The following is a 26870-nucleotide window of genomic DNA, read 5'->3' on the forward strand; positions in this document are numbered from 1 at the left end:
CCTTGGGCTGAGGCTGGGTCCGGGCCCTTGCGTAGGCTCTGCTGCTTCTGGTTCTGTTAGGCTGCGTGTGCGTGGGCACCTCCCGTGTCCCACCCATCAGTGTGGCTCCCAGGCTCCCTGGTCTCTGGTGATGACGTGGTGACGGGCAGGACCCACGGGCAGAGCAGGCCTGGTGGCCAGTCAGGGAGGGTCTGCACTCCTTCTTGCCAGTCCCAGGGCCTGAAGAGATGCCCCACCTGGGCCCCTGCCAGCCCACTTCTGTCTGTGGAGCTGGGCCCCCGGTGGGCTGGGTGGAGGTGGCCCGTGTCCTGCCTCTGACCCTCCTGACGTGGCTCTGAGGGGCTGGGCACACCGTTGAGCCCTTCCTTCCTTCCCCAGGGAGGCTTCGGAGGGCCCTGGGGGGCCGTGGGCCTGCCTAAAATGAACACGGGGCAGGAGGAAGTCTCCTGCAAACCCCACCTCCCTTCCCCTGGGCGCGTGCACACAAGGTGCCTGGCTCAGAGGCTGGGCCTGTCGCCAGCTTCCCGGAACCTCCGTCCTGTCCTGGCCACGGCTGCCCATGCCTCCTCCCAGGGCCTGGCTCTTGCACCTGCAGAAGCAGCGGGGATAGCGGGGGCAGCAGGGGCAGCAGGGCACAGCGGGGGCAGCAGGGGTAGCAGACAGCTTGAGGGCTCCTCCCCAAGGTGGTCGGGACCTCCCTTCAGACTCCGTAATGTCCTTGGACTCTATGAATTACATTCACATAATCTATAATTTATATTATGCTGGCACCTCAGCCTCCACTAGCAGCCTCCATTAGCGTCCTCCAACTGTTGGGGTGGAGACGTGGACAGAGGCCCAGGCTGGGGCCGGTGGAGAGGAGGGTGAGTTTGAGAAGGGGGTGAAACACCGCTGCAGTGTGAAGGTAAGGAGTGCTTCATCTTGTGGATGGTGGGAGCCGTTGGGGGGCCAGAGGAGGGACATCAGCAAGGCCCCGGGCGGTCCCTACCCCGCCTGCTCCCTCTGCCTTGATGCACAGGCTCCCTCCCTCGTCTGGCCACGGCCTCTTCTTAGGCTTCTGGCTGGAGGGCCAGGGCACTCTCTGCCTCCTGGCCCTTCGCAGTGACCTTGTGACCGCCCCATGAGGGAGGTGAGCTGCCCGTCAGAGCTGACAGCCATTTGTGGCGCAGTCTGAAGCTGTGGACTGTCCACTCCACACCAGGGCCCTGACTTTCCCGACCCTGAGCTCCTGGGTTTGAGGGCTGCAGACGGTGAGGTTCCCACGGGCAGGGCCTGGGGCTGAGGCCGGCCTGGGCTTGCCTTACCCTGAAGGGCTTGCGGGAGAACAGGGCCATGTGCAGAGGCGTCCTCCGTCTGGGTCTTCTGTGTTTACACGTATTCAATGACATCGTAAGTAGACAGTGTCGTGTTTTATCCTTCGGTCTGTGGAGTCAAAGGTACGTGATGTGAGTTACATATTCACTGCCATGTGAGGTACACGAAGGTGAGGTTCACCACGTCCCTCGGTAGGTCCGAAGCTCAGTGCATCCAGTGTGTCCACACTGCGGCTTGGCCATCCCCACTGTCCCCCTCCAGGCACCTTCATCGTTCCAAGCAGAAACTGTCCCTGTTAGACGCCAGCTCCTGTCCCCTCCCCCTCGCAGCCCGGGAGCCTCTGCTCCACTGTCGCCAGCGTCCTGTCCTGGCCACGGCTGCCCATGCCACCTCCCAGGGCCTGGCTCTTGCACCTGCAGAAGCAGCAGGGACAGCGGGGACAGCGGGGGCAGCGGGGGCAGGGGGACAGTGGGGGCAGCGGGGGCAGAGGGGGCAGTGGGGGCAGAGGGGCAGCGGGGGCAGTGGGGTCAGAGGGGACAGAGGGGTACAACGGGGGCAGAGGGGCAGCGGGGGCAGAGGGGACAGAGGGGTACAACGGGGGCAGCGGGGGCAGTGGGCAGTGGATCTCCAGGAATTCATTCCCTTCTTGTCCCACAGGGGCTTGGTGTTGGTGCCAAGCCTCTGGTTCAAGGGACACTCAGGTCCCCGGGGTGAGTTTGTGGCCAGCTCTGTGCGTGCAGAGTTAGGCCGGACTCTCGGGTCTCATCTGACGTCCTGTCAGGCGGTCCGGTCCCCGCGTCTGTTTCCCTGACCACATCGCAGAATTGTGAAACGGTGCGGTTGGCCACCCGGGGGTGGGGCTGGGGCCACCAGTGTGCCTTCCTGTGAAGGCCTCATGTGACATCCAGGCACAAAGCCTCTTGCCGCAGACCCGCCGTCTGTCCTTCTGGACTGTCCTGTCGTCTGCTGGGCCCAGCAGAGCCATGGCCAGCACCCTCATCACGCTGTTCTACCTCGGTGAGTTCTGGGAGGGACAGGGGCGGGAGGTGGGAGGGTGGCCACCTCAGGTCTGGCCTCTGGTCCTGCCCAAGTGGCCAGCCGTCTCCTGCTCCGGCTGCAGGCCTGGCCCCTGAGGCCCCTGTGTCCAGACTGGTCTGGGCTGTGACGGGGCCTGAGGAGGAAGCCCCACTCTTTCTCTCTCCCCCAGGACTGTCTCTGAGCCCTGGAATCCAGGCCCAGCACGGTGAGTCCACCTCCCAGGCTCCCTGGGCCCTTCTTCTCTCCAGACAGCTCTGGCCAGTCAGGCGTGCTGCCCTCTATGTCCTTGCCGTCACGTGGGCAGTGCCTGGTCAAGACGCGGAGGAGACCCCCTCCCTCCTGAAGCAGGGCCACGTCCCAGTGAGTTCAGGGGCAGCAAGTCTGAGGCCGACACAGCAAATAGGGAAGTGCAGGGCTTCGCCCAGACCGCTCGTCGGGACTCGGGGACACCTGCCTAAGGGGGTGCAGGCCCGAGGCCAGACCTAGGTGAAAGTTGAGCCTCTACCCTCTGCAAGCCGCTGTGCTCAGCAACCCGCTCTGCCTGGAGACCTGTCCTGCGTTTCCATGGTGGCAGGTGCCATCTGGTGGTCACAGTGTCCTGGTGGTGCTTGTAACACGGTCCCTCAGCTCTGGAAATCAGGCTGTAGGGAATGGGGTCTGGGATGGAATGGCAGTGACAGAAGGGCCAGGACCTCAGGGTCACCACAGGGCTGCAGCCCACGGCCGTGTCCCGTCTGGGGCTGGCTGCTCTTCTGTGTCACCCATGGTGTCTGCGGCTTGCTGGGATGAGGCTTCCATTTTTAATTCTGAGACGGGGTCTTGCTGAGTTGCTGAGGCTGACTTGGAACTCGGGCTCCTCCTGTGTCACCTCCCAAGCTGCTGGGGTCACAGGGGTGTGCCAATGTGCCCAGCTTGCTGCGTTTTTAAAGCCAGCTGTCGGGGACTATGAACTCTGCAGACGTGTCACTGTGCTGTGTCCTGGGCTAGCAAACATCAGGAAGTGTGGCTGGAACTGACCAACGTGAAAGCCTCGGACAGGTGCTGCCTTTCCGGGGTGTTCTTTGGGCAGCATGCCAGGGTGTCTCTGGAGGTGTTGGGGTTCAGTTATTGGAGCCGGTCCTCTCCATTTTGGGGGTGGTGACGGCAAGCGTGCCAGGGTGCTGTTGAGTTCACAATAAAGAGTTTAGAACACAATGATCACGTGGTGGCCGTGCCCGTCATCCTGGTGACTGTGCATGTCTAGGCCACTCAGCAAGACCCTGCCTCAAAGTAGAAAATAAAGAGGGCCGGGATGTGGCTCAGTGGGAGAGCACCCCTGGGTTCCCTCCCCGGGGACACACGCGTGCACACACCCAGGACTGAGCGCCTGGCTCGCTGTTCAGAGCAGGACTGGGAGGCCACCAGCCCTCAGGAGATACACGGAGACCGTCCACCCAGGAGCGTGGAGCCTCCTTGGGAGTGTGTAGTGACCTCGGTGTGGCCGGCCCGTGGCCAGGCCTCTGAAGACTGGCTCTGAGATGAGTCCTCTCCTGCTTCTCCCGTGGATGTTCGTTTGGCACGTCAGCTTGTCACTGTCATTGCAGGTAGCTTTTACTGAGAGTCGGTCACGTTCTGGGCACCTTGTTGAGCCCATCCCATGCAACTGTCCTCCTTGGTTTGCTTTATCCCAACGAGGTCCTCAGCACCGACTGACAGTCTCCACCTTTATACCCGTGAGTGTGCGAGGGAGTCCAGGACCAAGCGCCTTCCTGCGGGGAGCCTGGTCCTGGTGCAGGCAGACGGCGTCCAGGAGACGCCCCGGCTGTGGTCAGTGTTGCTGCTGTGGAGAGGGGCGCCGTGGGGGAGGCGCTGGTGAGCCCAGGGGTGGAGCCAGCACCTCTGAACGGGGTGCCCAGGACGTGGTCCCTGAAGATGCAGCAGCAGGCCACACAGCGAGCTGGGGGCGGGTTCCGGGAGAGGAGTGGTGGCACGTGGCACGGCTGTGCCAGGGGCCGGTGCTGCCCATGGCTGGGGCAATGGCACCACTGTGAGAGGGAGGGCCCTTCTAGCTCTCCCTGGCCTGCCCCTCCCTGGGGAAAGAGGCCCACGTGGCCGAGGGCTGTCTCCCCTCCTACCTCGGGGTCTCACCAGGAGCCCGGGACTCCCGGCCCACAGGCCACAAACATGCTGCGGGGTCCTTCCCCTGCTGCCACGGGCACATGCCTCCGTCACGACGGTGGCCTTGGACAGTGGTGTGGGAAGGGCTCGCACACGTGGACTTTGGGTTCCTCTGCTTGGGCACTAAGCAGGCTCTGGGATGAGGGGGCCGTGTCTCGGGTGGCCGCCTCCTTGTGGGGGACCCTGCACACCATCACGTGCTCTGACCTGTGCACTGCTCAAGACAGGGAGGCCCTGGAGGCTGGTGGCAGAGTGGGGACAGGATCTGGTGGGTGTGTTAACAAGGACTGCTCTGCACTGGGTGGGGAACGGAGACGCTGGCCGCGGCTGGCCCAGGAGGCTGACTCGGTGGTGACTGATCATCCCAGACAGAGGGCGCGGGCGCTGGCCACCACTGGCTGGAAGAGCCCTGTCGGTTCTGGGTCAGGGAGAAAGGCCGAGGTGGACTGATGGCCAGCGTTGGCTTGGGGGGCTGTGGTCTGGCGGGGGCTCCTCCTTGCCTGTGGGTGGAGAGGGGAGAAGCAAGCTGTCCCCGTCTCTTCCCCAATCGCTCCTGCCATGAAGGGGCTGTCCTCCCGCCCCGTTACCTCCCTACCCCCCATCTCCCTGCGTCCTGCTGGGGATCAGTTCATAGATGGCTTCTCAGGGACACGTGCAGTACACAGAGGCGGGGCCAGGTGACATGCCTGCTCAGCATGGCCTTTGCTGACCCTTCAGGAGCTGGTGGCTGTCACCGTGTCTTGCACTGGGATGAAGTGTCTGGGTCGCTGGGTGTAGGGGACCTGAGAGAGGTGGCTCTCCCCAGAAGGGCTGACATCTCCCCAGCAGCCAGGGCGACAGGCCTTTCCTTGAAGGGGACCTGGGGCTGTATCCGGTGGCCGTCAGGGTGGGTCGGCCCCAGCAGGAGCTCTGGCCCGATGGTCTGAGATGTTGATAGATACCCAGTAGCGAGATGCACCGGGTTGGTGGTGTGAGTCTTGAGTTTAGGGCATGAGTCTGGGACTGAATATAAGCTGTGACTCACCAGCCTAGAGATGGGTCGAAACCCAGGAACCAGGGAGACCACATGGGGGCCAGGAGGGTGCCCAGCTGCGGTCTGAGGACAGTTTTTGAGCTGCTGCACAACTTGGAGGTTGGGCAGAAGAGAGTGCAGAGATAGAGAAAGAGCGTCCGGGGGAGGATGAGGTGGGCCAGAGCTGGTGGAGCCAGGGGCAGGGCAGTGCTTGGTGGGGGACGGGGCTGGGGAGCCAGGGGACAGGGCAGTGCTTGGTGGGGGACGGGGCTGGGGAGCCAGGGGACAGGGCAGTGCTTGGTGGGGGACGGGGCTGAGGCAAACCCCACTGGTGCACGCAGGGTCTGCCTCGTCCCTGTTGAGACATGGCCAAGGCCGTGGACAGGAAGTGGACGGGGAGAGCTCACCCCTGGGCTCCTGGGCCTCTCAGGCGAGCATGAAGAGGGGCTTCCTGGCGTCTGGACCTTCTGTCTCGGCTCTGTCTCCCTTCCAGGGTCCCTCCCCAAGCCCTCCATCCGGGCGGTGCCAGGTCCGGTGGTCCCCCAGGGGAGCCCTGTGTCCATCTTCTGCAGAGGGCCTCCTGGGACAGCTCGGCTGCGTCTGCAGCAAGTGGGAGGCTCCCGCGTGTGGACTGAAGAAAGCCTGGGAGACGCCCAGGCTGAGGCCGCGTTCTCCCTCCAGCGTGCCACGCCCGGCCACTCGGGGACGTATGTCTGTCAGTACAAGACGCAGGACAGCTGGTCCGAGAGGAGTGACCCTCTGGAGCTGCTGGTCGTGGGTGAGGGCCCCTTCCGTTGTCCCTCTGGCCCCGTCCTCCTCTGTCCACCCCTGCCCTCGCTGTGCTTGCCAGCTGCCTGCTGCCGTCCCCCACTGGTCACCTGATGGCTCAGCCCCACCCCAGAACAGGGCCAGAATCTGGGTCTTGGGCAAAGGAAGAGAAGCTCGGGAGGCTCCTGGGCCACTGTGGCCCTGTTAGCGTCCCAGCATGGACGGCAACGTCAGCATCACCTGGAGTGTGTGAGAGAAGAAAATGCAGGTGTGGCCTCGGAGAACTGAAGTAGGGAGGCACACGGCCACACGCCGCGTGTTCCCCAGGTACTCACCAGGCCACACACTGCGTGGTCACCAGGGACTCACCAGGCCACACGCCGCGTGGTCGCCAGGGCAGGTTTCCAAAGGGTGGAAACAACCCAAGGGCCCCTCCGTGGACTGAATGGAGAAGCAACCTGTGGCCTATCACACATGGATTGTCACTTGGCCACTAGAGAACTGCACACTGACACGTTGCGCAACGTAGCGGCACCTCGGTGACGTCAGTGCTGGTGGAAGCAGCCAGACACAAAAGACAGCGCGCTGCCTGGTTCAGTTCATGTGAAACTCCCAGGTGGAAGAGTCCACAGAGACGGAAAGCAGATGAGTGGTCACAGCAGGGGCGAGGGGTGACCATGTGACAGCTTTCTGGGCACAGGGTTCCTCTGTTGGACCTGGAGAGAGGAGGCGACGGCCCAGTTTTGTACACGTACTAAATGCTTCTGAATTATTCACTTTGAAATGGGTTAATTTTACATTATGGGAATTTCACCTCCATTAAAAAAGAGAGAAAGGTGATGAATGGACCCCTCCCCGCACCAGCCACAGAGACCCTGGGGGCCTGGCCTGGTTCACCTGCCTTCTGGGGTCTTGGGCAGGGCCGTGCCATGGCCGTTGTCCTGGTGGAGACAAGAGGCCAGCCCAGGCTCTGCAACCTGACTCTCTTCTCGGCCTTGATGGGAGCCTGTGGCTTCTGTGGCTCCTTGTGGCTCCTCGTGGCTCCTCGTGGCTCCCTGTGGCTTCTGTGGCTCCTTGTGGCTCCTTGTGGCTTCTGTGGCTCCTCGTGGCTCCTCGTGGCTCCTCGTGGCTTCTTGTGGCTTCTTGTGGCTCCTTGTGGCTCCTCGTGGCTTCTGTGGCTCCTCGTGGCTCCTCATGCTCCTTGTAACACCAGGGTTCTTTTCCGCCAGGTGTCTCCAAGGACAAACCCACCCTCTCGGTCCAGCCCGGCCCCATGGTGGCTTTAGGAGGGAGCGTGACCCTTCACTGTCACTTGCCAAGCGCCTATGACGTGTTCCTTCTGTCCAAGGGAGCAGAACCGGCCTTGCCTGCAGGCTCCATCCAAGGCGGCCAGGGAAAGTTCCTCTTATCCCCTGCCACCCGGGTCCACGGGGGGACCTACAGATGCTACGGCTCTGTCAACACCTCCCTCCACGAGTGGTCAGCTCCCAGCAACCTCCTGGAGCTGATGGTCACAGGTGAGGAAGCTCTGTCCAGTGGCCGTGGGAACCTGGCTCCCAGGGCACTTGGCAGCCCTGGGGGGGCGGTGTAAGGAGGGATGGTGGCTGGTCCCTGAGCAGTCCCACCACCCGCTCACTCCTGCACTGTGAACCAGCCCCTGCTCAGCTGCGAGGCCCCAGGAGACTGGCCTGGGGACAACATGGCCTCCCAACCTTTGTTGGATACCTCTACCCTCCCCTCACCCGCTGATCTTGGCTGGGTGGCGCTGGCTGCTGTAAAATGGGGGTCTCATTATTACTCACGTGTTGTGAGGCCACAGATCAGGAGCCGGTGGCCAGGGAGAGGCAGGGCCAAGGCCCGGAGCTTGCCCAGATGCAGGGCCAAGAGGAGGCAGAGCCGGGAGGGCAGGGCAGCGGTGTGGGGTGGTGGTTAGAGTGGGCTCAGCGGCTCTGGTGTGGGGCTGCTGGCCCTCAGGGGGCCGGGCGATACCTGGGAGGAGTGCTGGCCGCCGGGGCTCTGGCTGGCTTGGATCTGAAGGGTGTGCTGTGGGCCCTAAGAATCATCAGGCTGGGCAGGTGGTCTCCCTGCTGGCCGCTGGTGGGTGGAGGCACAGGACAATGATCCAGCCCTCTGCCTAGTGACACGTTTTGTGGACGCGAACAAGGACTTTGCGCTCAGCTCACCAAGAGTCCTTCAAACCCGGGGGCCCTTCCTCCCTTCTCGTGGGCGCCTCTGAGGCTGGACTGCTCAGCGCAGGCCTGGGGTGTGCCTTGACCCTCCCCTCTCCCTTCCACCCCACAACATCCCGCTGGCTGGGGGTTCTCCTCCCCTGGTGAGGCTCAGCGAGCCATCCTGCTGACGCCCTCACCCCGCTCAGGGCGCAGGGACCGCTGTGGACGCTGCGGGTGTTTGTTACTAATGCTCAGCAGCTGGGATCCTGTGCTCAGCCCGCATCTGGGCTCGCTTGTCCCCTGGCCCTCAGGGACTCTGCCCGCAGAAGCCGGCACCTGCAGGCCCACCACCTGTGCCTTTCAGGCCTGGCTTTACAAACAGGGTATCGTTGTCTTGTGTCTCCGAGTCGTGGGTTCATATCTCGCTGTCTCGTCCATCTCCATCCAGTGACTTTGGACTGCGCCCAGGACAGCCCGGGGCCAGGTCCACCCCACCGGTGGTCTGCGCAGCCTGGGCACCAAATGTGCTTTGTGCCTTTTCATTGGGTTCTGGGAATTGAGCCCAGGGCCTGGTGCACAGCAAGCTTGTGCTCCACCACTGAGCCACACCTGGTTGGAAAAAGGGTTGTGGTGGCCATGGGGGAACGGGTTGCCAGAGGATGGCAGAGGGAGAGGGGAGGCCAGGGCAGGAGCCTGGGAGACAGAGGGCCCGTGCAGGGTGTCGAAGGCTGGGTGAGGGAGGGCCACACGGGCACTCACTGTGGCTTTCTCCCTCTAGGAGTGTACAAAGAGCCTCAGCTCTCGGCTGTTCAGGGCCCCTCTGGGGCACCCCAGCATATGACGACCCTGCAGTGCCGCTCAGAGATGTGGTTCGACCTGTTCCTCCTGTCCCAGGAGGGCAGTGCCAACGTCACCCAGCGCCTCAGATCTCAGTATAAACGCGGGTTCTTCCAGGCCAACTTCACCCTGAACGCCAGCGAGCAGGCCCGCGGGGCCACCTACAGATGCTACGGTTCTCTAAGTTCCTCCCCCTCGCTGTGGTCCGACCCCAGTGAGCCCCTGAGGCTCTCAGGAAGAGGTGAGCCCCACGGCCCACCTTCTCTGCAGGATCCAGGGTTGTCCACTTGCCCAGTGCTGAGGGGGTGACCCAGAGCTTCTGGGGACAGGGCAGGGTCCTGTGGGGGTAGCAGTCTCTCAAAAAACCAGAGGACATGGCCTTGGTAGACCAGCCCTGGAGAAGGTGGTCCCCTAGTTCCTGTGACTTTATCTGGGGCCCAGTCCTTCAGACAGGCAGGTGTCCAGCAGGGGTTTGGGCCAGACTTCAGCACCTCCTCACCACCTCTGCCAGGTGCCTTGTGCAAGGGGCCACCTGCGTAGCCACACCACCTGGGAACCGGGACCTCAACTCCCTGGGCAGCTGGCTGGGCTCACAGTCCGCTCTGTGTGTGTTTCTGGGGCGTGATTCTCCATCCTGGAACCCCCACCCCACCCGTTTCTTCTCTGCAGGGTCTGCCTCCTGGAATTCCTACAAGGTGAACATGCTCAGGCTGAGCCTGGGAGGTGTCATCCTGCTGATCCTGCTGGGGTTCCTGGTGGAGGCCTGGCTCAGCAGGAGGGACCCCCTGCATTGCCATACGGGGCCAGAGTCCTGAGATGGTGATGCTGCGTGGGCCTCCGGGGCCATTGGTGCCCACAGGAGCCTCACTCTGGGTGGGTCTGTCACTTATCCACGGACCCTCCCAGTGGGGGGCATCATCCCGTCCATGGAGGGCCCGAGTGGGGCAAGAGGCAGAGGAGAGGGCAGTCCTGCCTTTCCTGCTGCCTCTCTGCTGGATCTGGAGCATCCTGGCTCATCGCCTCCCGGCTCTCAGACCCCTGGACCTGGGCAAGTCACACCACTGGTCGTCCCAGGTGTCCAGGGGCAGAAGGTAGATGATGGCGCTTCTCAGTCTCCATCATGCCCGAGCCAATTCCTCACGACAAATCTCTCCGTACCCTATGGGTTCAGATTCCCTGAGGACCCTGTAATACAAGCCACGCGATCTTATCAACTGATGTAGAGAAGGTGTGTGACAAAACCCAGCACTTATTCATGACGAAAGAAAGTACTAGCAAGCTAGGAACAGAAGGCATCCTGCAGCTTGATAAAAGAACATTCCGCACGGTGGGAGACTGGATGCTTTCCCCTGGAGATCAGGAGCAAGATGAAGAGGCCCTCTATCCCACTTTGTTACTAGAAGCACTAGCAAGAGCAATCGGACAAGAAAAAGAAACAAGGCACATAAATCAGAGAAGAACTGAAGCTATCTCATAAATCAGAGAAGAACTGAAGCTATCTCTATTGCAGATGATGCAACGCACATGTCGGAAACTCCAAAGACCGCAAGCCCTCAGCCTGCAAAAATCAGTTTCATTGCTTTACACAAAGAACAACTTACCCAAAAAGGAAAGCAAGAAGACAATCCCATTTGTGATGGCATCAAAAATACTCAAGACTAAATTAACCAGGAAGTGAAAAATCTGTGCTCTGATGATTACAAAACTAATGAAAGAAATGGAAGAAGACAAAAATCAGTGGAAAGAGACCCACCTTGAGTGGATTTTTGTAGGAGGTGTGGGATTTGAATTTAAGTTATTTTATTGCATATGGTTATCCAATTCTTTAATCCCATTTGCTAAGTAAATTCTCCATTTTCCATTGAATTTTTTTTGGCTCCTTTGTCAAAAAAATAAGTGGTCATATTTGTGTTAGTCTCTGGGCTCTCTGTTCTTTCTAGGTCTGTGATCAGCTTTTTACTAAAACTGCACTGTCTTGATTTCTGTGAAAGTTCTTAGCATATCATTTATAATAGCCATAAAGTAGCCATGATTCACAATAGCCTCACAATCAATTAACATTTGATTGTATCAGTTGAGTAAGGAAACAAATCTCAACATATCCATACAGCTATATGTTATTAGACAATAAAAAAAATAAAACTTTCCTCAAAAAAATTCAGAATGGAATTGAAGGCCAGGCGTGGTGGTGCACATCTGTAATTCTGGTTACCCCAGAGACGGAGGCAGGAGGATCACAAGTTCAAGGCCAGCCTGGGAAACTTACAGAGACCCTGTTTCAAGATAAAAAATAAAATGGGATGTAGCCGTAGCTCATAGTACAGCAATTCCACTTCTGGTCATATGTACAAACAAACTGAAGGCAGATATCAAAGAGGTATTCCTACACCCTCGCTCATAGCACGACACTCAGGATACCCAAAGATGGGAACAACTAAATGTCTACTACAGATGACGGATGAGCAAAATGTGGTAGAGATGCGTGAGGGAATGTTCCGCCTTAGAAAGGAGAAGACCCTGCTATATGCTGCAGGTGGGTGGGCTTTGAGGGGTTATGCTAAGTGACACGAGCCAGTCACAGAAAGGAAAAGAGACCTCGGAGACCGCAGGAAGGATGGTGGGCCTGTGACTGGAGGGGCGAGCGGGGCGTTTTTGGATGGGTGAGTTTTCAGGGTGCTTTCTGTGGTGCTGGGGACGGAACCCGGGGCCTGCGCACGCAGGGAAAGTGCCCTACCACCAGCCACACCCCAGCCCAGAGTTTCAGCTTTGTGAGATGAAAATGGCCCTGGAGGTGGACGGTGGAGACGGTTGCTGGGCAGCGGGAGTGTGTTTGGTGGCAATGCGACGTGCACATTTTATGTGATGTGCATTTTACCCCAATTAAAAAAGAGGGACGGAACATGCCACAAGACGGGCACCCCGAGAACCCTGGAGGAAGAGGCCAGTCAGGAGTGGCCACACTTCGAATGGCTCCTTGAGAAGGAAACCGTCAGAACTGGCAGGTCCGTGGAGACAGCCCAGGGGAGGAGTCCCTTATCTTTCAGTTGACCACAGTCTGGAGTGGGGGCTTCCTCTTGCTGTTGGGACAGAAGTCGAGTCCCCAAGTCTGACTCACAATGGAGGGTCCCCTCGTCTCCCAGAGTTACCAGGAGACCTGGGTGGGCAGAGAACAGGGGCTTTCTTGGAAACGCACCTAAGAGAAAAGAGACCTGGTGCTGAAAGGATGTCACAAATGTGCAGTGACATTTCAAATGTGCTTGTGTTCAGACCCAGGGGCCTTATGTCCAGGAAGGCATTGCAGATACACGGGAGCAGGGACACAGCCCTGCCATGTCCCCGTAGGAGAGGTCGGGCCTCCACCAACACGGGCTGCGTTGCTGCTGTCTTTAAAGAACTTATATAGATATTTTCTAACTATTGTTTTAGTCGTACAAGTTTATGGAGTACTGTGTGAGAACTTCATATACACTGTGTGTGCTGACCAAATCCAGGTAGTTAACATTTCCATCTCCTTAAACATTCAAATAATTTTGACCATTGCATGGTAATTGCTCATATTTACCCGACACAGTGTGGTATTTCAGCACCTGTGCAGATCAGACCGGAGGGACCACAGCAGTGAATAACTGCAGAAAAGGGACCAAAGCCCCCAAACACACAGGAACAGCAAAGACGTGGAACTGTTAAATATGCATTTTTAACATATGGACATGCAGGCTTGGGGTATTTATTTATGTATTTATTGGCACCAGGCTTGGAGTTTTAAGCCCTGAGTATCCTGGTCTCCTCTTAAAGTCTGTCTTGCACTCCCGAGGCCTGGCTCTGCGGTTCCACGCATGGGCACCAGAGGGCAGTATGGAGCTTGGTGGCTCTCAGCCACGGGGCTCCATGAGCAGTTGCTTTGTGACCCTGGCACACTCAGGTTGCTGGCCAGGTCACAGGCCCCCATAGAAGGCCCCCTAAAAACGTACCCCTGTGGCCCCGGATCCTGCTGTGAGAAATAGAAGTCTGGGTGTCCATTTTCAGAATGTAGTATTCAGCCTTAATTGGGAAGTAAGATCAAATTGTAGCCATTTTAACTATAGCCCTTCCCTTTGCCCACTCCCAATTTCAATGAGCCATTTTCAGATTGTGACCCCAGCTCCTCCTGTCAGGGCCCGGGGCAGCGCTGTGCGGTGGCTTGCTGGCCGGGTGCCCTGCCCGCCCACCTCACAGCTGGTGTGGGTTTCTGGCAGCTCCCACTTGGTATGTCCAACACTGCCACCTGCTGGAGACCTGGCTCAGGCCACCCCACGGCTCTGCGGCAGTGTCCTTTAATAACTGATACAAATTCACTGCACCAAGTGGATCCACCCACTTCAGGCAAACTGAGTCGTGCCACCCTGACTAGAATCCAGTTTTAAAGCCTACAAAGACCCCTCCTGCCCGTTTGCCTGTGACCTCCACACACGACTGTTTGGGTGAGGACCAGCTGCCAGCCATGGCCTCTGTGTGGCATGGCACGTCCTGCCGGGTGCTTCCCCCAGGTGAGAAGTTCCCCAGCCTCGCCTGCCCAGGGCGCACCACTGGTCCCCCCTGGGCGTCCCCTCCTCTGGGTTTCCCAGCCCCACAGCAGCCACGCCCTGTCCCAGTCACTCAGGTGGACACTGTTGAGAGCCACAGCCAAAGGGGCCCCAGCAAACTTCCAGCTGCCAGCAAACTTCCAGCTGCCAGCTGATGATTGGCTCACAGCGGCCCCAGCAACATCCAGCTGATTGGCTCCTCTGCGGTGATGTTCATTGGGCTGTTTCCCTGCCCTTCAGACTGCCAGCTGATGATTGGCTCACAGTGGCCCCAGCAACATCTAGCTGATTGGCTCCTCTGCGGTGATGTTCATTGGGCTGTTTCCCTGCCCTTCAGACTGCCAGCTAATGATTGGCTCACAGTGGCCCCAGCAACATCTAGCTGATTGGCTCCTCTGCAGTGATGTTCATTGGGCTGTTTCCCTGCCCTTTCAGACCATGGAGCTGCTCATTGGGGGACTTCTTTGGCTCCGCCCACGCGACCCAGCCAATTGGCCTCAAGAGCAGGAGGATTGTGGGAGGTGGAGAGGCTTGTGGTGGGGAGAGAGGCTTGTGGGAAGCCGGTGGTGGCAGTTGGGCTCTGAGGGTTTTTCCTGAGGAGCTGTTTTGTTTGGCGTGTGTGGTTCTAAAAATAAAGTTTGTTTCTTTTGATAAGTGGCTCCTGAATTGTGCCCAGTCAGACTGCGGCATTTGGTGGCTCGCACGGGGAGCGACTGAGGGTAAGTAAACTGCTCGCCCCTGAGGGCAGGGCGAGAGGATGGGTAGCCATTCTAAGATTCCTCTTTTGTTTTGCTTCACTTTTGTTTTAAGTTGCCTGTCCCTGGAGATGAGTGAGACGGAAGGAAAACCGCTCACGTCTGAGGAACAGATAGGGAGAAAGGACGGATGGACACGTCAGGAGGATAGAAAGGCTGATAGAATGACTTTGTGTTGTTCCATTTTTATTTCATTCTGTCTCGGTTTGGTTTGGCGTCATCTTGTTGGGTTGTATTATAGTAGAAATGCGGGATCATAAATTAGTAAAAAACAAACCGAAAGAGTGTTAAGTAAATTGTTAGAGCAAGGAGGCTTCCCAGTAAAACCAAGAGCAGTCAGGGCATACGTTGATACAATTCAAAAATGTAGCCCATGGCTTTTTAAGGAGGAGTTGTTAGATATATCACAGTGGGACCATCATGGTGAAGATTTAAAAAGAATAGAAAAGAAAAGCCCAGGGACTCTGCCAGCTGGCACATTGCCATTGTGGGCGTTGGTATCTTGTTTGCTTAGTCCAAAGCCTTCAGTTCAGACAAAGGTAGAGGAAGGAGAAGACATATTGATTAAAGTAAAAGAGAAGGTCTCTCAAGCTAGTCAGACAGAGGAAAAGATTCAAGTAAAAGAGAAGGTCTCTTGAACTAGTCAGATAGAGGAAGAAAGCTTAGAGCAGAAAAAGCCATCAGGGGAAAAGTTACAACAGGAGACTGCTACTAACACCTTTCTATCACCAGAGGGCGTAAGTGTTCAACCAACAGAGCCACCTGCATATGCTGGGAGGCCCCCAACCCCTGCAGTTGATAGTTGGGATCCTGAGACAGGACCTCAAATATTAACATGCCCTGTATTTGAGGCAGGAGGACAGTGAATTCACCATGCTTTAAATTTCAAAACAGTGAAGCAGCTAAAAGAGGCTGTAACAACCTATGGTCCTCAAGCACCCTTCACTGTAAGCTTGGTCGAATCCATTAACAACTTGAACATGATGCCAGCAGATTGGGCTAATATGTGTAAAGCTGTGCTAAATGGAGGACAATACCTGTTATGGAAGGTTGCCAATGAGGAATTTTGCAAGGAGACGGCTAGGCGAAATGCAGCAGCTGGTTATCCTCAGAGAAATCTAGATATGTTGTTAGGAAAGGGACCTTATGAGGATCAGCAGCAACAAACTGCATATGATCCTGGCGTATACGCACAAATTGCTGCAGAGGCGGTTAGGGCATGGAAGACTTTACAAGGACATGGAGGTTTACAAGGTCAATTATCTAAGGTAATACAAGGAGCTAATGAACCTTACGCTGAATTTGTAGATAGGCTTATTCAAATAGCTACCAGAGTTTTTGGGAATACAGAACAAGCAATGCCATTAATAAAACAACTGGCTAATGAGCAAGCGAATCGTTGGTGCAGAGATATCATTAGACCATGGAAACATGAAGATTTAAACACATACATTATATTATGTAGAGACATTAATGAACAAGAGCAAGTCATGGCAGCTGCAGTAAAACAGGCTTTAGATGCCAGAGACATTAATGAACAAGGGCAAATTGTGGCAGCTGCAGTACAACAGGCTTTAGATGCCAGGCCAAGAACATGCTACAATTGTGAACAAACAGGACATTTTAAAAGGAATTGCCCCATAGGAGGAGGGTTTAACAAAACTAGGTATCAAAGGAATAGAATACCGGGTATTTGCCCATGATGCTGTAGAGGGAGACATTGGGCTAATGAGTGCCGTTCTCAAATCACCATAGAGGGTACTCCATTATCAAAACATGAACAAGGACCAGGTGTTTATCCACGATATCGTGGAGAAAGGCATCGGGCTCCATTGCCAAAAAATGGACAGGGGGGCCCAATGCTTCGGGGCCCCAAACCACAAATATACGGGGCACTGGAGGAACCCAGCAACCCCATCAGGGTAGTGCCCAGGACACGTTGTCCATCAGATCCCTCATCAGACAAACCAGAGGGAGGGCAGGGTTGGACATCTGCGCCGCCGCCAGAGTAGTACTAACTCCAGAGATGGGAGTTCAAATCATTCCCACAGGGGTAAAAGGACCTCTTCCCAAAGGAACAGTAGGCTTATTATTGGGACGCAGCTATTCTACTCTAAAAGGACTTATGATAAGTCCTGGGGTAATTGATCCCGATTATGAAGGTGAAATAAAAATTATAGCCAGTTCTCCAAAGGGTATATCAGTAATTTCACCAGGAGATAGAATAGCACAGTTACTAATAATACCAAGCCTACATGATAAATTTTCTAGTCGTACTGTAGAAAGAGGTTCCAAGGGATTAGGCTCCACAGGTGTAGATTGGGCTATGCTTTCTTTAAATTTAGATTCTCGCCCCATGCTAAAACTAAATATTCAAGGACATGAATTTAATGGGCTACTGGATACAGGTGCAGACCTTAGCATCATCTCTCGTCAAGAATGGCCAAAACATTGGCCATTACAACAAGCCACTCAAACGCTTCCAGGCCTAGGAGTGGCGACTAATCCCCATAGAAGTGCAATGGTATTAGATTGGAAGGATCCTGAAGGATGTAAAGGAACTATACAGCCATATGTATTGGATCATCTTCCCGTAAATTTATGGGGACGAGATGTCCTAGATCAATTAGGTTTGACATTAACAAATAACATCAACCAAAATGCACCCACTATTATGACTAGACAAGCTTTTAGGAAAGGAAAAAGATTAGAAAAACAAGAACAAGGTATAGCAGCACCAATACAAATAGATCAAGGAACGGACAGACATGGATTGGATTTTCAGAAAGGGCCACTGAGACAATAAAAATTACTTGGAAATCAGAAAGACCAGTATGGGTTCCACAGTGGCCCCTGACTAAAGAAAAGATACAAGCAGCCCATGACCTGGTCAAACAACAATTAGTGGAAAGACATATACAACCATCCATATCTCCCCATAATACTCCCATTTTTGTCATCAAAAAGAAATCTGGTAAATGGAGATTATTGCAAGATTTAAGAGCCATTAATAATGAGATGGTTATTATGGGACCTGCTCAATCAGGGATTCCTCAATTGTCTGCTTTGCCAAAAACTTGGTATGTTTTAGTTATAGATATTAAAGATTGTTTTTTTTTTCAATTCCAATTCATCCTGAGGATAGTCCACGTTTTGCATTTACTATCCCTGCACTGAATCATGAAGGTCCTGATCAGAGGTATGAATGGAAAGTACTCCCTCAAGTGATGGCTAACAGCCCAACTATGAGTCAAATTTATGTTAACAAAGTAATCCAATCACTTAGAAATCAAAATCCTGAACTACAAATATTTCACTACATGGATGATGTATTATTAGCACACAAAGATAAAAACACATGGCTAGAATGTTATGCCACACTTACAAACTTATTAAAAATTATAATCTAGAGATAGCAATAGATAAAGTACAATTAAATTTTCCAATTAATTATTTAGGAGTTCTATTATCCTCAACCATGGTCCATCCACCAAAAATTCAAATATGAGTAGATCAACTCAAATCACTTAACGACTTTCAAAAGTTATTAGGAGACATAAATTGGATAAGGCCTTATCTAGGTATACCAACAGGAGAGTTGGGACCTTTATTTGATATCCTAAAAGGTCCATCAGATCCAAATTCACCCCGCATGTTAACGCCTGAAGCAAGAAAGGCATTAAAAATCATTGAAACATATATGGAAAATATGCATTTGGATAGAATTGATATAAGTTTGCCTTTATTATTTAATGTACTACCAACAAAAATATTCCTATAGGAGTATTTTGTTAAGAAGGTCCATTATTATGGATACATTTATCTTATTCTCCTAACACTATTCTTACTAGGTATCCTGAGGCTGTAGGACAATTAATACTCAAAGGAATAAAAGCAGCAAAGGCAGTGTTTGGAATTTCTCCTAATAAAATTATTACTCCATATACTATGAATCAAATTGATGAGTTAGCTAATGAGTTAAATACTTGGGCAATAATCATGTGCAAATCTAATGTTTCATTTGATAACCACTTACCATCTAATTCTTTATTATCTTTTTGGTCATCGCATTCTGTAATTTTTCCAAAAATGACAAGAAAAACACCTATCATGAATGCTCCAAATATATTCACTGATGGGTCAAATAATGGTACAGCAGCAATAGTTACACCTGATCAAACTTTTACATTTTTAGTATCCAAACCATCAGCTCAAAAGGTAGAGCTTAATGCAGTAGTACAAGCTTTTGGGATGTTTAAAGATTCTGTATTTAATTTATTTTCTGACAGTCAGTATATAGTTAATGCTATAGTATCCCTTGAAGATGCTGGTAGGATTTCCCCTTCCTCTACTGTTTTCTCATTGCTTTCCACTATACAAAGTCTAATCTGGGACAGAAAAGATCCATTCTTTATAGGACATATCAGGGCACATACAGGATTGCCTGGAGCCCTTAGTTTGGGCAATGATTTAGCAGATAAAACTACACATGACATAATATTTTCTCTACACTAGAAGAAGCTACAAATTTTCATAAAAAGTTCCATGTCAATGCTAATACTTTACAAAAGCATTTTAAAATAACTAAGGAACAAGCTAGACAAATAATAAAACAATGTCAAAATTGTGTGACCTTTTTACCACAAGTTAATCTTGGAGTCAATCCTAGAGGATTGATACCTAACCATATTTGGCAGATGGACATCACACACTTGCCAGAATTTGGAAAATTAAAATATTTGCATGTTACAGTTGATACTTCTTCTGGATTTTTGATGGGCTCCCTTCATGCCGGAGAAAAAACTAAAGATGTTATAGCTCATTGCTTACAAAATTTTGCCACTGTGGGTGGTCCAAAACAGTTAAAAACAGATAATGCCCCTGGTTATACTTCTACCTCTTTTAAATAATTTTGCTCAACATTTGGCATTACTCATATAACAGGAATCCCATGCAATCCACAGGGACAAGGCATAGTTGAAAGAGCTCATCAAACTATTAAAATGTACTTATTAAAGCAAAAAGAGGGAATTGGGAAGGGGTATATATTCCCCAAAGATAAACTTAAAATAACCCTTTTTACTCTAAACTTTTTAAATTTGGATTCATCAGGACTTAGTGCTGCAGAAAGGCATATGTGTCCAAAAAAATGTACATAAGCCCAAGGTACTTTGGAAAGATATTCTAACAGGACAATGGAAAGGTCCTGACCCAGTGATTGTCTGGGGTCAGGGGTCTGTTTGTGTGTTTCCACAGGGAGAACAGCAGCCGATTTGGATTCCTGAGAGATTAACTAAAGCGAGCTCTCGGGCATGGTCTGTCACCACTGTGACCTGATGTCCACCAGCCACCGAGAGCGTCCCGTCTTAAACACGGAGGAACCAGCTGATGTGACGTTGCGATGACTGGTCCTGTCTGTGGGCACCACTGGGGGGGGGTGCGCTGGGACGTCGTGCCGGGGTGCCGTGGCTGGGGTGGGATTGGAGTGGGTCTCCCAAGGCTTCTTTGTCGACACTTGTTTTTGTTTAATGTTTTAAGTGGCACAGCACATCCTATGTAATAGTGGGAGTCATTGTCATGGATTCAGACATGGATACGACTGGCCAATGCCGTCCCTAGCACTTCCCTGTCCCTCTTTGCCTCCCTCCCTGGTCTGTGTTGGATTCAATCCCGTGGTGAGATGTTAACTGACTGTGGGGTTTAGAGGTGGGGCCTTCGGATCCATGTCCGAAGCCCTTGACGGAGCCCTGGAGGCTAGGAGAAGAGGGAGAGAGACCAGACCCCTCTCCTCACCTGACGAGTGACAAGGACATTTCAGAAAAAGGAATAAAGGCAGATTGAGTGACTGGAAGAGTGGACATTGTCCCCTTCCCTCGCCCCACTGACCCGGCAAACCCAGACCCTCCTTCAGCATCACTGTTCGCTGTCAGAAAGACACTAACGTCACACCAGCCTCGGCGACGTCCTAGTGACTTTGGCACACATTCTCCTCAATTGAGGATCTGTCCCTTCATAATGTGGACTCATGACACCGTCTTCTCTCAACACCAGCATCCGCCACACCCAGGGAGGAAGCCCTGTTTCACGGGGAGTGCCGCCCACGCAGAGGCCCCCGTGGAGACCCCCAGAGCCGGCTTGCGGGTAAGGCCTCCCGTGGTTACAGGAAAAGGGGTGCTTGAGACCAAGGAATGACCAACGTGCCTCACAGATGTGACCGAGGCCAGCAGGCACGGGGTACAGGGAGGGACCCCCGCGGGCACTTGGAGACGCTGTCCTTCCAGAATCTGTCGGCTCCGTCTCCAAACCCGCTTCACAGGCCCCCCCCCCCACTAGTCTTTCCAGCTCATGAGCTTCACACGGAATAAGACCCTCGGAGCTCGGGGCCCTGCTCCTCCCAACCTTCAGAGCCAAGGCTTGTTCATGGGGTGACAACCAGGGCTGCCGTTGTGCTTCCTCTCCTGGCTGTGGCTCCAGAGTTCCTGGTGCCACACTCCCGTCCTCTCACTCAGGTGGTGCTGTGTTTGGGGATGTGGGTGACGGAGCCAGGGCTACCACCCGTCCTGGTGGCCTGTTTCCCATCAGAACACGCCTCCCATGGAGATGTGACCTGAGGTGTGGGTCATGCTGCAGGACACAGTGGCACGATCGGGTCCTGCAGCGACTCCACACAGCGCCTTCCTCACGCCCTGGAAGGAGGCAGGGGACAGACAGCTCCTCCCAGGTGTGGGGCGGGTGGACCTCCTGTGGAACAGAGCTCCCTGGCGGGATGTCCCCGTTCCTCCTTGTTCCTCGGGGAAAGATGGGATGGCAGCAGATGATGCCTGTGGGGGGCAGCGCTGGGTCCCCATCTGGGTGGTTAGAGACCCAATGGGTGCCCTGAGGGACGGCTGTGAGGGCGGAGCCCCATGGGGGAGGCTGTGGACTGGGGGGCAGCAGGCTAGCCTGGCCGCATGCCGAGGTCGGTGGGGCACAGGAAGGGGCCGCTGCCAGAGGGCAGCCTCCCGCATGGCTGATGGCTGGCTTCCTCTCAGAGTGAATGGGACACGCCTCCTCCGCTGCAGTCACGTCAGGAGGAGCAGCTTGTCTCACAGCGTGTCCCTGAGGTGGCCCTGGTGCTGCATTCCAGGCGCAGGTCCGGGCCAACCCGGTTCAGCCCTCCTCCGACTTCAGCACTAGGGAAAGGGACAGCTCCCCTCCGTCTCGTGCTGGTCTCAAGGGGACACAGAGGGCACAAGTCACGTCTGTTCCCATCTCCTAGGAAAATCAAGCCACAGGGCTCTGTCCAGTGCTGGCACCCCACCTAGAGCCCAAGTGGGCTGGTGGAGGGCAGGATGGGTCAGTGAACTTGTGGGACTTGTGTATCACAGAGTCTTGTCCAGCCTCAGGAGGGCAGTGTGGACGGGCCTCGAGGCCAGTGTGCTACGTGAAATAGGCCAGTTGTGAAGGACTGGTGAGGGATCCGCTTATCTGAGGCACTTCGAGGAGTCAAATTCCTAGGGACAGGGGCTGGTCTCCAGGCTGGGCTAGGCTGGGCTCGGGCAGGTATGGTGGAATGGGTGACGTTGCCTGGAGCGAGTGGGGTGTGCGTGTGTGCTTGTGTGTGTGCGTGTGTGCACATGTGTGTGAGGGTGGGACGCAGAGCAGAGACGCTCAAGTCTGAGCGCTAAGCCAGAGGCTCTGACACCAACTCCAGGAAGCTCTGGAGGGCCCTGCAATGCCCTGGTCACTAAGGATCCGCGCAGGTGAGGAACCAAGGGGAGCCCGCCTGGTGCCCTGACGCCGAGCAGGTCTGACTTCGCTGCTCACAAGGTCAGGACGCAGCCTGCTGGACCACACCCCGGTGGCTTGCCCCACACCCACGCAGCGTGCTGCCCTGGAGTGTCTTAAGGGACTGGAACCTGGGCCTCGGGACTTCAGGATGTTTGGTAAGCGCAGCTCTGCTCCAGTGACCGTCAGGGAAGTTCTGTGACCTCCTCTGCAGAGCCTAAATGTGACTGTTAGGTCTGCATAGAGCAGAGATCAGAGAGGGCCCCCCGGGAGACCGGGAAGTGGCCGAGGTCTGCCTCCAAGGGGTGCTTGCCCACGCGGGGGCTTCCTGCTGGGCGCATGGGAAGCAAGGAGCCTGGCCAGGGTGTGGTGACCCACTGAGAGGGTGGACAGATGAGGGGCAGCTGGCCCCACAGGGGTGCCCAGCACAGACCTGCCCTCAGGCTCTGCTCCCTCTGCCCCCGTCCCTTCCCACTGGCATCCCTGGGGACACACCTCTTGGGACAGCACTGATTCTTCTCATTCTGGGTCACAAAAAGTAAGAAGAGAAGTTTGGTTTTTGTCCTAGTGACTCCTGACCTGGGGTTAAACTCCCCTTGACTCTGTCCTCCCTCTCTCAGGTCAGACCACGGGACGGTGACATGGGCACGGCTCCCACCTAACATATGAGGAAATGCCCTGCCCAACTGCTCAGCCCAGTCCCTGGTGGCCTCAGGGGGACAGGTGGCTCTGCCCTGTCACACAGCTTATTCCTATGATGTCTTCACTCTGTGCAGAGACAGAGCCGCCTCCCCGCCCCAGACCTGCTCCCACCAGGCCCACAGCTTGTTCCCATGTCCCCTGTGAGCCTGGCCCACAGGGACACCTATAGGTGCTCTGTCTCCTCCAGGGGCAGACCCTACCTCTGCTCTCTGCCCAGGGACCCCCTTGAGATTTTGGTCACACTTAATGTCCCTGACTGCAGCAGCATCTCTGTCCCAGGTGTGACTGAGGAGGATGTCAGCACAGGTGTGAGGGACCTTCTTGCCCTGTGGGACACTTGGGCCATATGTCATGTGGCCCCTCGCACGTCCAGGGTGGGTGCTGAGCCACGAGAGTCTCTGGGGGAGGCCCACTGAATCTGGCCACGTGGCTGTGTGTCACCTGCACCCAGGGGCTTCCTGGGCTGGGCTGTGAGAGCGCTGAGGGCATCCACCCCCTGCGTGGTCCCCCCACACCTGCCCGGGCCTTGCTGCAGCTGGACGGCAGGAGGACAGGGAGGTGGCGGGGCATCTTCACCCAGGAGACGTCTTGGTGAGCCCCCCTCTCTGCCAGCAAGCTGGTGAGGAGCACCCAGGACGGGAGAAGGGTGGTCACAGGATCGACATCTAGGGTGTGTGGACATGCCCGGGACCCTGGGGCCACAGCGGCACTTGGTGCTTGGGGCTTGTAATTCCAGGAAGGGCAGACAAGAGTGTCCCACAGCCAGGAGGCCAGTGAGCCCGGAGGAAGGGGGAGCAGGGTGGGGGTCCAGGAAGGAGTCAGCAGTGAAGGTCCAGCAAGGGACCTCAGCTGGCACAATGTGGGGTCTGGACGGTGAGACTGGTCCCTGGAGGGGACATGCAGCATCTGCCATGCCTCTGTGGACATGCAGGTGGAGCCCAGAAAGCCCCCCGAATTCCTGTTAGCACTCACAGCTGTGCATCTGCATGTGTGGACCTGCAGGTGGACGGCCATCCCCGAGCCCCTAGAGCTGCAGGTCACCTGGAGCATCCTGTCCACTTCAGTGTGCCCTGAGCCTCACCCTGGTGTCTGGGGTCTGCGACCTGAGCAGCTGAGCTGGGGGTAGGGAGCCCGAGAGCCAGATGCCTCCCTGTTTCCACCCTGTCAGCGTCTGTGGTCCTCTGAGTCTCCATGCCAGCGAGGGCCGGGCAGCAGCCTGTCTGGTCAGAGCCGCAGAAGGAGCAGCAGGTTCTGGCCTCGGGTCCTCGGGCTGGGGTCAGATGGTGGTGGGAGCCTCCATTTACAGGAGGACACTTGTACCCTTGTCCTGGGAGCCATCTCCAGACCCACACATGCCCAGGGAGGAAGCGCTCTGGGTCCACTGAGGGCCTGGTGGCTCATCCCCTCCTGCGGGCGAGGACTTAGCTGTGGGGTTGCAAGCCTGTAATTCCGACCAGCCGGGGCTGTCCCTTTCCCGAAATCCTTGGGTCAGAGAATAGCACCCCAGCTCTCCAGGAGTGTAGCTTTATAGCATAGAAAGTTGCAAAAGGCGGGGCGTCTTGAGAACTTACAGACATCAGGATTCTGACCTAACACAAAGGCAGTAGTAGGTTAGTGGTCTAAATGGTTCAGCACGTAGGGAGCAAATTTAGACTCCAACACCAGAATTCATGAGCCACTAGGGTTTCAGAGAGGGTTGTCATCTGCCAGGGAGCCAGGCGTGGGTGAGTTCAAGGCACAGGCAGGCATTCCAAGCAAGTTCAGAAATCGCAGTGATTTACAGCAAAGCAGAATCACCTTTTCACGACTTTGTGTTGAGATGGCTCCCAATCTTAAGAGGGGATTAGGCCATCACTTACAATACTACCAAGGCTTACGCCTTTGTTTGTTCATTCTGGTGGCTGGCTGGGCGGCATGACGCTGGTCCTGCCTGGGGTCTCCTTGGCTGAGTGGCAGCTTGCACAAGTGCAGAGGGAGCTGGCTCCAGGCAGAGGACCCAGCCCGTGGATGGCCTGGCTTACAGCCGTCTCCTAGGGCTCGCTCACTCCCCGGGACCAGCCACTGTGGGAGTCCAGCCAGTCCACCAAGGAGGCCTGAGGGTGGCCTGGAGATCCGCTGTTTCCCAGAGGCCCCGCCCCTTAATGGCTCAGCCCTGCCACCAAGGAGACCAGCGTCCGGCTTGTGGACCTTGGGAAAAGCACGTCTAAGCCACAGCATCATCTTTTTTTGTTCATTCTTTTAAAATTGATTTTAAAAATAAATGACAGCAGAATACATTACAATTCTTATCACACTTATAGAGCACAATTTTTCATCTCTCTGGTTGTATATAAAGTATATTGACACCAATTCGTGTTTCACACCTGTACTTTGGATAATAATGATCATCACATTCCACTATCATTTCTACCCCCTGCCCCCTGCCTTTCCCTCCCACCTCTCTGACCTATCTAGAGTTCATCTATTCTTCTCATGCTCCCCCTCCCTACCTCACTGTGAGTCAGCCTCCTTATGTCAGAGAAAACATTCAGCATTTGTTTTTTGGGGATTGGCTAACTTCACTTAGCATTATCTTCTCCAACTCCGTCCATTTACCTGCAAATGCCATGATTTTATTCTCTTTTATTGCTGAGTAATATTCCATTGTATATATATGACAAATTTTTAAAAATCCATTCATCCACTGAAGGGCATCTAGGTTGGCTCCACAGTTTAGCTATTGTGAATTGTGCTGCTATAAACATTGATGTGGCTGTGTCCCTGTAGTGTGTTGTTTTTAAGTCCTTTGGGTATAGTCCGAGGAGAGGGATAGCTGTGTCAATGGTGGTTCCATTCCCTGTTTTCCAAGGAATCTCCATACTGGTTTCCATATTGGCTGCACCAATTTGCAGTCCCACCAGCAGTGTATGAGTGTGCCTTTTCCCCACATCCTCACCAACACTTATTGCTGTTTGTCTCCATAATAGCTGCCATTCTGACTGGAGTGACATGAAATCTTAGAGTAGTTTTGATTTGCATTTCTCTAATTGCTAGAGATGATGAGCATTTTTTCATATATTTGTTGAGTGATTGTAAATCCTCTTCTGAGAAGTGTGTGTTCAGGTCCTTGGCCCATTTGTTGATTGGGTTATTTGTTTTTTTGGTGCTCAGCTTTTTGAGTTCTTTGTACACCTAGAGATCTGATGTCTGAGGGGTAAAGATTGGCTCCCAGGATGTGGGCTCTGTTCACCTCACAGATTCTTTCTTTTACTGAGAAGGGTCCTGGTCCTCTGTTGGTGGGTGTGTAGATAGGGTAGCCGAAAACAGGGTGGGGCTCCCCAAGACACCGAAAACAGAGCTGCCACGAGGCCCAGCCACCCCTCTGCTGGTGTAGCTGTAAAGGACACGAAGCCACCACCACCAGAGACGAATGGGCCCCAGGCTCTTCACAGCACCCCCGCCCCCCGAAAGCCAGGATTCGGAAACAGCCAAGAAATCATGATACGCACCAAGACTTCACGCAGATCCGTCCGTTGGCAGTAGGATGGATGGATCTGGGGGACACTAAGCAGCAGAGCGTCCTGACCAGGACAGCAGATGCCGCTGGACCTCATTACGTGGGAACCTAAGGAGCAGGCAGACGGGTAACGGGATAGAGCGCCCGCACACGCAGGCAAGGGTGGGAGAGAGGCCCCTGCTCTTCCTCACTAGCCGCCCAACCCATGACCAGAGATGTGGGGGACACCCTCACCCGGGAGCTCATGCCCACCAGGATCCAATGCGTCAGGCACACTGGCCCACGGTGGCG

The 26870-nt window shown here is 54.8% G+C and overlaps 1 protein-coding gene across 1 annotated transcript in view; it reads left to right on the forward strand.

The window, feature by feature from the left end:
* The first annotated feature begins 7541 nt into the window (after positions 1–7541).
* Positions 7542–26870, forward strand: part of Gp6 (glycoprotein VI platelet) — a 49488-nt gene continuing 30159 nt past the window's right edge. Inside the window, exons 1-3 of the mRNA XM_077793288.1 lie at positions 7542–7806; positions 9239–9538; positions 9967–10105. Of these exons, the coding sequence (XP_077649414.1) occupies positions 7563–7806; positions 9239–9538; positions 9967–10105 (683 nt within the window). The 5' untranslated portion in view covers positions 7542–7562. The remainder of the gene's footprint in view (positions 7807–9238; positions 9539–9966; positions 10106–26870) is intronic.

This window comes from Urocitellus parryii, chromosome 15, assembly GCF_045843805.1.
Source record: "Urocitellus parryii isolate mUroPar1 chromosome 15, mUroPar1.hap1, whole genome shotgun sequence".
Classification (NCBI taxonomy): domain Eukaryota; kingdom Metazoa; phylum Chordata; class Mammalia; order Rodentia; family Sciuridae; genus Urocitellus; species Urocitellus parryii.